Below are 12,669 nucleotides of genomic sequence, written 5' to 3' on the forward strand. Positions count from 1 at the left end.
CTTGAACACTTGGATCCCACTATTTGGGAAGGTTTAGGAGGTGCAGTCTTGCTGGAAGAAGTATGTCGCTGGGAGTGGGCGTTTAGGGACTATATCTTGCCCCGCTTCCTCTCTCTACTTCATGCTTGCCTTTGAAGATGTGAGCTCTTAGCATTCTGTTCCTGCCACTGTGCCTGCCGGGTGCTGCTGTGCTTCCCTGCCGTGAGGGACTCCTGCTCCTCTGGAACTGTAAGCAAAATGCAAACATGAACAATGTCTTCCTTTGGTTGCCTTTGGGCATGTTTTTTTTTTTTAAATTATTTTTTTATTTTAAGATTTATTTATTATGTATACAGTGTTCTGTCTGCATGTATCCCTGCAGGCCAGAAGAGGGCACCAGATCTCATTACAGATGGTTGTGAGCCACCATGTGGTTGCTGGGAATTGAACTCATGACCTCTGGAAGAGCAGCCAGTGCTCTTAACCTCTGAGCCATCTCTCCAGCCCATTGGGCATGTTTTTACTCTTTTTTTTTTTTTTTTTTTGGTTATAGCAACAGAAAAGTAACTAATACAGAAGTCAGAAGTTGGTACCACGAATGGGATTTTTCTTCAAAGAACCTGACCATGTTGGGTTTTAGAATGCGGAAGACTCTGGAACTTTAGACTAGAAAAATGGCTGAATGTTTTAAGTAGCGCTTAAAGGGCCATTCTAGTCAGCCCCTAAAGACAGTAGTCCTGAGAGCAGTTTAGATTGCAGAGGTCCAGCTCAGGCGATTTCAGAGGAGAGCAACATTGCCACCTGAGCTAGAAGCCGTGTGTGTGAAAATTTGACAAAGAAGCTGCTTGCTTTCTGCCCTTGTTCTAAACACTTGTCTGAGGCCAAATTTTAAAGTAATGGGCTGATTTCTCTAGTGGGGGAAATTTCACGATAACGTAATAATGAGTCTGTACATGGTTGTTACTGATAACACTTATGCAGGTCTACAGTGAAAAAGAGCAAGTGGGGCAAAAATAAATACAAAATGTACAGTTTGGAGAGGAAAGAGCACTGGGAAGCCTAATGTTGTAGCCAAGGCGTGTGCTGGAAGAGAGAACTGTAATTGTTAAGGAAGCTAGTGTCATCCAGGGTACCACTCTTTTTTTTTTTTTTTTTTGAATTTTTTTTCTAAGATTTATTTATTTGTTATGTATACAGTGTTCTGCCTGCCTGTATGTCTGCAGGCTAGACGAGGGCACCAGACCTCATTACAGATGGTTGTGAGCCACCAAGTGGTTCCTGGGAATTGAACTCAGGACCTCTGGAAGAGCAGCCAGTGTTCTTAACCTCTGAGCCATCTCTCCAGCCCTGAGGGTACCACTCTTGCTGGGTGGTGATGGCAAGCCTAGCCTACAAGGCCAGCCTGATCTACAGAGCAAGTTCCTGTACAGCCAGGGCTATACAGAGAAACCCTGTGTTGAAAAGCCAAAAACAAAAGCCCAAAACAAACAAAAAACCACCAAAACCAACCAACCAAAAAAAAAAAAAAAAAAAAAAAAAAGCCGGGCGGTGGTGGCGCACGCCTTTAATCCCAGCACTCGGGAGGCAGAGCCAGGCGGATCTCTGTGAGTTCGAGGCCAGCCTGGACTACCAAGTGAGTCCCAGGAAAGGCGCAAAGCTACACAGAGAAACCCTGTCTCGAAAAACCAAAAAAAAAAAAAAAACCAAAAAAAAAAAAAACAAAAACCAAAAAAAAAAAAAAAAAACAAAAAACCAAAACAAAAAACCAGGAGCTAACACTGATATGTTATAAGGTTAAAAAATAAGTTTACATGCAGGCCAAACTTACAGTCTCCCCGAGAACAGGAGGCTAATGCAGTCAAGACTAAAAGCAGGGGAGCCTCTTTACAGCAGGTGAGCAAGTGGAATTACAGAAGTGGAATTGTGCAGTTACTTTTATTATCATGGGAAAAGCACTGTTATGGGTTTATGGCCAGACAGTTTCAGTAATGTACCATGAAACAATTGGAACACTTTATGACATGTTAATCACAAGATCATAGAAGAAGAATGAATTAAAAAACCAAACAAACAAGTTGACTGTTAGCTTAATCTTTAGCTTGGGGCATGATTAAAGCAAGCACTATAGGAAATAACACAGAACTGAATGAAGATTTAACTAAGAGGAAAATGGAGTAATAGTGTGGGATATTAGTTAAAGATGCGTTACATTCTTTTGTGCTGTGGAGTGTTTGTTTAATGATGCAAAGATGTGTTGCATTTTTTTTTATGTTGCATTTGTTTAACTCTGTAAAGCTGTGTTACTCTGCCTGTCTAAAACACCTAATCGGTCTAATAAAGAGCTGAGTGGCCAATAGCTAAGCAGGAGAGAGAAATAGGCAGGGCTGGCAAGCAGAGAGAATAAAAAGAAGAAGAGAGGAGAAGAAGGAGGAGGAGGAGGAGGAGGAGGAGGAGGAGGAGGAGGAGGAGGAGGAGGAGAAGAAGAAGAAGAAGAAGAAGAAGAAGAAGAAGAAGAAGAAGAAGAAGAAGTGAGAAAAGAACACAAAGAAAGGACACCAGGGGCCAGCCACCTATCTATACAGCAAGCCTCGGAGTAAGTGGTAAAGACAGGTATATAGAACAGAGAAGGGGAAAATCCCAGAGGCAAAAGGTAGATAGGATAATTTAAGAAAAAATTGGCTAGAAACAAGCCAGCTAAGGCCAGGCATTCATAAGAAAGAATAAGTCTCTGTGTGATTATTTGGGAGCTAAGTGGTGGGCCCCCAAAGAGCAAAGAGCAAAGAGAAAAACAAAACAAAACAAAACAACAACAACAAAACTACAGAGTAAGCTGTTCCTTAATGGAGAGTACCACTCTGTCCTGGAACAAAGGGAAGGCTGCCCTCAGGGTAAGACCTTACTCAACGAAGTTTTCAACCAGGGAGTTTTCTGTTCCTTGAAAGTGACTTAATTAATAAACAAAGAAACACTGTTGCTAGTATGATCCAAGGGCCCACGGTCCATGCCAGTCCTGGCGTTGTTGTTCACATGGTTCTAGCTTTAGAGACACAAAGGATTTGAGAGTAAAGGGGTCATGAATTTTTTTTTTAATTTTTATTTTGTATGAATAATTGTATGCATGTAATTTTATTTTGTTTTGCCTGCAAGTATGTCTGTGTACCTGTGTGTGTGTGTGTGTGTGTGCCTAGTACTTGCAGAGCACTGGATCCCCTGGAAAAGGAGTTATAGACAGTTGTGAGATGCCATATGGGTGCTGGGAACGGAACCTGGGTCCTCTGGAAGAGTAGCAAGTGTTCCTAACTGCTGAGACATCTCTTCAATCCTAGGGAGCATGAATTCTTACTTGGCAGTTTCAGAGAGCCACTGAGGCCAGACAACGTGTGGCAAGGAATTCCCTGCAAGGAGGCAATGAGAGATTGTGTGTAAAGCTGTGAAAGTGAAGCCTAGGCTGCAGGGGAGACCCCAAGATGTTGGAGATTGCAAAGTTGTGAGACATCTGCCAAGAGAACTGCATACAGGATGGAATCAGCCCAAGAGAGAGACATATGTCGCAGGCAGCAAAACTGGACGCGCAAAGTCAACGAAGCTCTTTAAAACTTTAGTCCTACACAGTGGACACTGAACTGCAGGATTTGATGTTTTCTCTACTGAGTGTGGTCTCGCTTTGGTCCAGTATTTCCCCACTCTACCATGTCTTCCCTTTTGCAATAGGAAGGTATATTCTGTGCCATTAAATGTTGGAAGTTTGCAATTTGATTTTTTTTCAGGGGACTAATTAAGAGACTGCTTTAAGTCTCAGAAGGCACTTTGGACTTTTAAACAATGAGGAGACTGTAAAGGACTATGGGGATTTTGGAAATTGGACCAAAAGTACTTCGAATTATGATGTGGCCAGGAGCCTATGAAGGCCAGGGAGTGGAATGTTATGGTTTGAATGAAAAATGTCCCCCATAGGCTTAGATGTTTGAACACTTGGTTCCAGTTGGTGGCGGTGTTTGTGGAGGTTAGGAGGTACAGCCTTGCTGAAGGAGTGTGGAGGTGGGCTTTGAGAGATTGGATCCCTTCTCCACTTCCAGTTTGTTCTCTCTGATTCAGGCTTGCCTTTCAGCATGTGAGCTCTCACCTTCTAGTCTCCACCACTATGTCTGCCAGCTGCTGCCAGGCTTGCCCACCAAGGACTCTAGTCCTTCTGGGACCAGGTGGCGATTTTAATTATAAATGTCCCCTGAAGGCTTGGGTATTTGTCTTAGTTACTGTTCTATTGCAGTGAAGAGATACTGTGAACAAGGCAGCTTATAGAAGGAAACGTTTAATTGGTCCTTGCTTACAGTTTCTGGGGATTAGTCCATGATCATCATGGCGGGGAGTGTGGCAGCAGGCATGGTGCTGGAGAAGTAACTGAGATCTCACATCTGATCTGCAAGTGGGAGGCAGAGAGGGAGAGAACAAGGCTGGCCTGGCATGGGCTTTTGAAATCTCACCCCCCCCACCCCAATGACACACCTCCTCCCACAAGACCACACTTTCTAATCCTTCCCAAACAGTTCTACCAACTGGGAACTAGACATTCAAATTACGAGCCTATGGGGGCATTCTCATTCAGACCACCACAATATTTGCACACTTAATTTCCAGTTGGTGGCACTATTTGGGGAGGCTTAGGGAGTGTGGCCTCTTAGAGAAAGTGTGTCACTCACTGGAGGCGGGCTTTGAGAGTTTGAAGACAAGTGCCGTTTCCAGTTCATTCTTTGCTTGTGCTTGTGGTTCAAGGTGTGAACCCTCAGTTTCTGCTCCGGTTGACATACATGCTGCATGTGGCCATGCTTCTCAGCCTTGGTGGGCCCTTATCCCTCTGGAACTGTAAGCCCGGGTCAACTCTTCATTCTCTAAGTTCTTCCAGCCATGGTGTTTTATTACAGTAATAGAAAAGTAACGGACACAGCAGCTTCTGTGTTGTTCAGTTAGGGGGATGTGGAGGGATTTCCCCTGGGAAGTAAATGGGCTCACTGCGGAGCGGCCCAAGCCCAGAGTGCTGAGCAGAGAAGACTCAGTTCTGGGGCATCCGTGCCTTGCCCTGGCCCACAAGGCCACACCTCTCTTGCAGGTTCGGCAGTCAGGCCAGCATGCCAAGCCCCGTTTTTTTCAGTGATGGACTATGGATTAAACCTTGCCCTGTACACGTGGTTACAGGAAAGATCGTGTCAACACCACTTTGATACCTTGACAACTGTTACAGAGATCAAGGAAAGGGAATCCAAAAGAAAATTTATTGTGGTGGAGACATCCACTGTGTTGCCCCAGCTCCCATCATCAAAGGCAGCTGCCACTCTTCTGACTCCTTGTCTGTATCTATCAGGCAGCAAGGGGATCCCTCTGGGCTAAAGCCCCAAGGTTTCAGGAATGGCATTCTTCCAAAAGCCAACACCCCAAATTCCAGATTGGAATGGTGATCCACCTACCTTCTGCCTACAGAAGGTGGTACTTGGGGGCCCACATCCACTCATACAACAGATGTGGGCCAGATCAAAGATGAGTAACACCATTAAACAGTATGTTCAGTTATTGAATATTCTTATTACTGCTGGGATTATCTGCAAGGGACAGATTGGAGGGCCCAGAAAGGAAGGCAGCAGTAGCTGTGGGGCTGGGGGAAGAGTAACCTCAGAGTGTTCAAGGCAGGGCATGTGTCAGGCCTATCCAGGAGCTATCAAGGCCCTGTATCTACCTGGGTCCTTTGCTTGCCCTTCTGTGGCTTCTTGGCTTGAGAGACTTGCCTGGACGGAGAAACTGGCATCCCCCTGCTTTTGAATGGGGAGGCCATCTTCCTAAGGGCTTCGGCTGCAGCATCCTTGCCCCTGTTCTGGCCTCCAGGGTCTCAGAAGACCCTGCTTCATCCCTTGAGAGGCTTTGTGTCTAGTTTTGAATGGAGGATGGTCAGATCTGGCTTTGATGTCTTCACAGCTTGAAGCTCCCTCAGTGACAGGTCACTCAGCTCCACAGAGGTCAGACTGAAGCCACATGGGTAAGACAGAAGGGACAAGGGTCAATTAGGGACAAAGGTCGATCAGCTAGGGGAAAGAACCCAGGTGAGAGTGGAGTGGTTGGAGCTGTCTGCTTAACTACAGCAAAGACACAAGTACCAGAAGCACTGGAATCTACTAAAAGTTGAGGGCCCATGAGGGAATGTAGATGAGGGTTAGGCTCATGGGCCCAGACTGTCTCCGTAGGCTAGGGATATTTGTTTGAGACCCAGAGTTTTGGGTAGGACCACAGAGGGCTAATCTTTGTAGGCTGGGTACCCAAGATCTGTGTGGGAGCTTGGTCTCAGAAGGAACTTCTAGGCACCTACTCTAACCTAGGATTGATAGGCTATTCCTCAGCACCATACCTCCCCCGGCCTTCACCTGAGTGTCTTTAGGCAGCATGTAGGGTACTTCAGGGCTGAACACAGGCAGGACACCATGAAACCAAGCAGCTGACAGCCACTGAGGTCCAGGGTGGTCAGGGCCCGGCTCTGCTGGAGCACGATGACCAGGTACTGGATTGCTTCTTGGAGGCTAGGCAGTTGCACCCTGTGGGAAGGGCTGAGCTCAGAGGCTGCAGGAGGTGGTATCCCCTACCTCCATCCTTCCAAAACCAGGCCTCACCTGAGTGTCTGCACCTGGCACTTGGGCCAAGCCAGTCCTTCACACAGTAAACGCAGGCCTGCCTCAGTGAGCTGGTTCTGGAGGAGGCCCAGTTCCTTTAGGGCTGGCGCTACCTTCAGGGCCTCAGAGAGGTCTCGGCAAACTGTATCAGGGAGTTTGCAGTGTGACAAGCTGCGGTTAAAAAAAAAAAAAAAAAAAAAAAAAGCAGGTGGATTGGTCTGTAAGCCCGTGACCACTTTTCACCTCCAGCTGAACCAACTACCCGTTCCCTCATACCCTGATGTTTAGTCAAGAAATGTACAGTTTTCATAATTACCCTTTATTAATTATGGCCACCATCCCCAATGGCTGTGCAGGTCTACTGGTTCTGATTTTTTTTTCTTATTACAAATCATGAAGTGAGCACCTTCATGTATTTAGTTTTCTGGTAGAATTTCTGGGCCAAATGTGACTATCTTTTTGGCTTCTTTTGTTTTATTTTCAGATTGCTGGACCCTGACCTCCACAAAGCCAGTGTTCCACCTCATCCTCTATTGATGTATGATTATCTGCTTCACTGTGGCCTGCCACTATTTGTTCCCATAACTTTCCTGACTCCCCGCTCAACAGTGATAGCTAAGAGTGATAGGATCTACCATACTCTAAGAACTCTACCCAGGGAGCCTCAGTAAATCTTACCAACCCCTGAGGTAGGATCAGCTGGCTATATCTTACAGGGAGGAAACCAAAGCATAGGCAGAGGACTTGCTCAAGGGCACAAAGAGGCAGCTGCACCAGGGGCCACCCCCTCTGAACGCTTTCCTGCAAAGAGACGGTGTAGCAACTCTAGCAGCACTAGGGAGCTTTCTTCAAAAAGAAAACACTGTTGCTTTTTCTGTCTCTTCCCCCAAGCTGTGCTGCACTCTTGTTTCCCACAAAGCCTAGCACCAGCCTTTCCCTGCCAGCACTTAATAGTGATGGATCCGGGTTAGTCTCTCAGCCTATGTCCTCCACCTTCTCCAGAAAGCTAATTTCGTCTCTGTACAGGGCACCCAGCTCTGAATCCCCTCCATGCTGAGGCATGGTGACTCACATCAGAATACTCAGACCACATTGTTGGGCAGTCATGGCCTCACAGAGTGGACGCAGCAGGGAGACTGGGGTTTGTTTCGTGGTGTTTCGAGAACTGCAGGGAGAGAAAGAAAGAGGTTGATGGCCATAGTGCTCCTGCTAGGCCTTTCTAGAAAGTACTCAATTTTTCCTACCTGAGGATCGGGGGTTCCAGAATTGTCTCTGCCACTTATCCCATATCCCTTGCATTGCCTCCCCCAACAAACTTGAACAAAACCCAAGAGTGGGCCTGCAGATCCCTAGGACCAGGTCCTGCCATTATCCTGGTGTATATTCTCAACAGAAGGCAAGTCTTGGCATGAGTATTGAATAGAACCGAGTTCATAGAAAGTAAATGTCCATGTCTGTGCAGAAACTTAGGATCTGGTGGAGGCTGGGAGTGGAGGAGGATATGGAATAGTGTGGTCAGTACCTTGGGGCCAGCAGTTGGACCCAAGTCGGGGAGCCAGGGTAGACTTTGAAGATAGACAGCAAATAGTGTTGGGGTGGAGGTACAAGGCTCAGCACACAGAGGACATGGCATTATTCCAGAATATATGAAAAAGTGCAACAGGGAGGGGCCTAGGCCACTTCATGGAACTCTGTTGGCTGTGCTGGGGGGGTTGCCTTGATCTACATGACTAAAAGTAGGTATGCTGAGGTCACTCTAGGGAAGAAGAGGGACAGCTGCCTTGCAAAGGGGTGGGTAAAGCGGTCCTGAAGTCCTCTCTGCCATGTGGGTTATCGGGTGTGGATATGCTTCCCAGCCCAAGTGGGCATGGGCACATGGGTGCAAGTCGCACTGGTGAGGACAACCTTGCCCTCTAGACTCACCCCGTCAGCCGCTTCACCAGACTCTTCTTTTTCTTTTGCTTTGCCTCCACCAGCCCACAGTTGACCAGTCTCAGAGCCTTCCCAGGCGGGCAGTACTGCACACAGTAGCTCAGGACCTCCAGGTCCATGCGAGTGAACCGAACTCGCTCCAGGACCATCTCTGGAAGGCTGCCGAGAGCCTGTTGAACAAAGGTGTCCTCTTGTGTCTCATACAGGCAGTACAACAGCTCCAGACCAAAATTGAGATCCTCCTCTTCCTCCTCTGGTTCCTCAGTGTCCTCCAGCTCATCCTTCTTGTCTGCCCCTACTGGTGCCACCTTGTGGTGGCTCTGTCCTTGTACCCACCGCAGGGTGTCCTGTTTCACACGCTGTGGCACTACACAGCCAAAATGTCGTTCAATGTCACGAATCCTCTCTGCACTCAGTAGTCCAAAGAGGAAGCGAGTGGTGAGTGCAAGATAACCACGCAACTCTACGTTAGAGCTCAGGAGCTTCTGCACACCTCCGGCTGGTGCCCCCGGAGCCCCCTCAGCCTCCAATAGGTAGGACAATGCAGCCAAGAACTCTTGGAAGCTCTGGTCAACGAACTGGTAGGTGACCTCCTTTTCTAGCACGCCCAGCAATTCCTTCTTGCTGAGAAACAGTGCCTGAACTTGGGAGCCCTGAAGCTTCAACCGCTCTATCTCATTTTCTGAGAACTGTGCTTTATGATTCAAGATGCCCTCCCGGGCCAGGCGGCACAGTGTGCGCAGTTCTCCCTGTACCCGGGGTCCATTGGCGCCTGCAGATTTCAGCATGCTGGCGATGAAGAGCAGGTACACCGATGTCGTGGTCTTGGAAGTACGAGACAGATCCTGGCCCAGCTCCAGCTGCTGCTGCAGCACAGTACACACGATCCAGCACACGAAAGGCACGAAGCACAGTGCGAACAGCGTCTCGTTCTCTTTTACGAAGCGGTAAGCGCGCTCGGCCTTCCTCTCATCCTGGAAGAACTTGAAGAAATACTTCTTCTTGTCTTTGTCTGAGAAGCCGCGCACTTCTGCGCACAGTGGCGAGCACAGTCTGCCCTGCAGCCTCCCGGGGGCGACATTGCGTGTAGTGACCAGCAAGCGAGCCAAGGGCAGCAGCTCCTGGCTTAGCAGTCCGCTCAGTACTCTCAAGCCACTCATAGCCTCAAAAGGGTCTGTGCAGGGCGCGGCCTCCGGGGCTACTACAGCAGGCAGCTCGTCCGCACCGTCCAGGATAAACAGCAGGCGCTGGGGATGCGCCAGGATCTGCCGCACCGGCGCCTTGCGGTCCGGACACTGGTCCAGGATCAGGTCTGCCAAGCTGCGCGTACCCGGCCTCTCCAGCAGCTCGCCGCACGGCATGAAGAAGGCGAAGTCCACCTGGCCGTGGTATAGCTTGCCTGACGCCCAGTCGTAGAGGATTTTCTTGGCGGCCATGGTCTTGCCAATGCCTGCCGGGCCCTGCAGCACCACGGTCAGCGGCCGCAGGCCCTGGTCATCTCCCCGGAAGAGCCGATTGAAGGTGTGTGTGTCAGAGCGCCTCGCACGCTCAGGCTCGGGCTCCCCCGACGGCCCCAGCAGCTCGTCCTCCACGGCGCCGCTCCCCGGCGCGATGAGCAGCTTGGTGAAGCGCTTGTTGATCTTCACCGAGCGGGCGTTCCTCTCCTTCACCTTGGCGTGCTGTAGCAGCACGTGCTCACGGTATTTCTTCTTGTACTCTGTAAGGTGTGAGGCCATGGAAGGTAGGGATGGAGTTGCCGCCACCCTGGAACCAATGCCCTGCCTCACTTTCCTTTATTGTGTCATGGCCTCCTCCAGCTATCTCACATCCAAGGACCCCCAAGCAACACCAGGAAACGGGCTCCCTGAGGAGTCCAATAGGACCTCTCACTTGTGTGGCCCGCCGAACTTACCGGACACGGAGAGAACTGCTGAGCTGGGGCCGAGCCCTGGAAGGAAAACACAACGTGAGGCTCACTGAGCGTGACGGATGGGGCAAGGCATTTCCCTGGGAGCCTCTGGAACTGCCCCCCCTGTACATGGGGGGAGTGCATGCCGAGTCAACCGATTCCACCCCATCCTACCCCATCCAGCTTACGCTGCAGCTGCTGCTCCTTGAGCCGCATGGCCACATCTCGAGCATCTGCCTTCTTCAGGATTTTTCGGGTCACATCCACGGCTGGCTCTGACCCGTAAAACTGGGTCAGCTTGTCGACGAGGTCCACGGGGTCTGAGTTCTCCAGTCGCCCCCACGGGATGCTCCGGCCATCCAGGGGTGCATCCCGCAGCTTGTGGCGAAAGCGCTTCAGCTGCTCCCGGCTCAAGTCCTCTAGTGCGGCCAGAAGCAGCTCCCTTGCCAACGCCTCCGAGCTGGGGATGGGCAGGATTATTACTGATGCCACTTGCATGGGACCTGTTCCCGAACCTCCAAAGCACCTCAGGTCACACCTGGCACATTCTCCACATGGAGCCCCAGGACAATACACCTCTAATTCCTAACTGCTTGTGGTGAGGTGAATCACTCTATAGTTAGCCTTCCCCATCCTTCCGTTCACACACCTGACCACACCACATAAAGCCAGTTAAGGTCCCTACATGGGTCTGTACTCTCCTTTGTCTCTCCCTCTGATAGGGCTGCCCTAACATAGCTCACCCCAGGAACACTGAGCAGACAGGCCAGGCCCTGGCGGAGTTCCTAAATTCGTCACTCCAAGCTCTTTGCACACTTTGGTAAGTCCTTTCTGGACTGCCTGCACCAGGGGCTAAGTCCGAGTCCCTTGTGGGGAGCAGTCTTATAAATGTCTTGGGGAAGGGGGTGGCATAGAAGATGGGCTTTGAATCAGCAGCCCAGGACAGGCTCTAGAGGGCCAGCTTAACTTGAAAGTTCTCCCTGGAAGCCACACTCACCTGGAGCAGGAGGCTCCAGCCACATCCATGGAGTCTTGTCACAGGACCTAATGCTCAGAGGTAGAGGCAGGGAGCAGAGGTGATCCTTCCCCAGCTAAACTGGTCTCATCCTGGGAGTGGGGGGTGTTGCTCAGCCTTGTCCATTCCAGCTTAGCTAGAGTCTTGCCGACAGTCACAAGGCTCCCACACTTAAGCACAGTTTCCATTTAAGTGCTCTACCAGGCGACCTTTGGTTTTTCTTCTATTTTATTCTATCGATACTCCTCTTACTGGGTGTGGCATCCCATGCAGCTGTGAGAAGGTGATTCAGAATGAGTGTGTGACTCACTACTGGGTCTTCAGAAATGGCCTTAGCTGGCTGAAAATTTTCAGACAGGGTGTGAGAACAAAGGGGAGTGTATGGGCAGGGCTTTGTGGAAAGGTTCACATCAGGGGAAGAGGGGGAGCCAGACCCTGAGCTCTGCAGCCTGTTAATCCTCCTACATGTAGCTACGGGGCAGAGATGGGATGTTTCTGACCTTAGAACCTGTAAGTGACTACAGGGATGTCTGTGTGGGATGAACGCGCGTATAGGCATGTGTGTGTACCTCCACATGGCAAAGTTAACATGGTGTTTGAGTGCAGGTATTTGTAGTGGACTAAGTTACATCCCTTGAAGACACAGTTCATTCAGGCAAAGCTGTGCGGCCCTTTAATGCATACCTTTTTCTACTAGTTCTTGTTTTTTTCTTCCGTTTTTCGAGACAGTTTCTATGTGTAGTTTTGGTGCCCGCTGAACACGTTGTTTAACTTCTTTTGTTTTTGTTTTTGTTTTTGTTTCCAGACAGGGTTTTTCTGTGTAGCTTTGGACCCTGTCTTGGAACTTGATTTGTAGACCAGGCTGGCCTCAAACTCACAGAGATCCACCTGCCTCTGCCTCCCGAGTACTGGGATCAAAAAGTTTGCTTTGTCTCCCTGCCATCATATTGAAGGTAGACAACGCAAAGCTGGGACCAGTGAGATGGCCTCTCGGGGCCGATGTTCACCCGACAACCCGAGTTCCAACCCTGGAACCTACATAAAGATGGAAGGAGAGAACCAACGCCACAAAGTTGTCCTCTGACCCCCACACCTAAGCTGTGGATGTATGCCCCCTCCCCCACCGCAATAAATGTTTAAAACGGGAGGCTAGAGAGATAGACAGCACTTAAGAGCTGTTCACGCAG

At 49.5% G+C, this 12,669-nt stretch overlaps 1 protein-coding gene across 1 annotated transcript; it reads right to left on the minus strand.

Annotated features, from left to right (window-relative positions):
• Positions 1 to 5,412: 5,412 nt before the first annotated feature.
• On the minus strand, positions 5,413 to 11,493 carry Nlrp6 (NLR family pyrin domain containing 6). Its single transcript, XM_059249937.1, has 8 exons — positions 11,465 to 11,493; positions 10,656 to 10,927; positions 10,471 to 10,506; positions 8,550 to 10,275; positions 7,699 to 7,791; positions 6,627 to 6,797; positions 6,384 to 6,551; positions 5,413 to 5,987 (listed from the first exon to the last, which is right to left on the minus strand). Exons 1-8 carry the CDS (start codon positions 11,491 to 11,493, stop codon positions 5,870 to 5,872), a joined length of 2,613 nt encoding a protein of 870 aa, XP_059105920.1. The 3' UTR covers positions 5,413 to 5,869.
• Positions 11,494 to 12,669: the final 1,176 nt, after the last annotated feature.

The sequence above is a fragment of the Peromyscus eremicus genome, chromosome 1 (genome assembly GCF_949786415.1).
Source record: "Peromyscus eremicus chromosome 1, PerEre_H2_v1, whole genome shotgun sequence".
NCBI classification, from domain to species: Eukaryota; Metazoa; Chordata; class Mammalia; order Rodentia; family Cricetidae; genus Peromyscus; species Peromyscus eremicus.

Coding starts and splice junctions, on each gene's coding strand:
- Nlrp6 (XM_059249937.1), bottom strand. CDS start 11,493: ATGGATGTGGCTGGAGCCTCCTGCTCCAG. Junction 10,507..10,655: donor CAAGGAGCAGCAGCTGCAGC/GTAAGCTGGATG, acceptor TTTTCCTTCCAG/GGCTCGGCCCCAGCTCAGCA. Junction 6,798..7,698: donor TGTGGTCTGAGTATTCTGAT/GTGAGTCACCAT, acceptor TTTTAACCGCAG/CTTGTCACACTGCAAACTCC.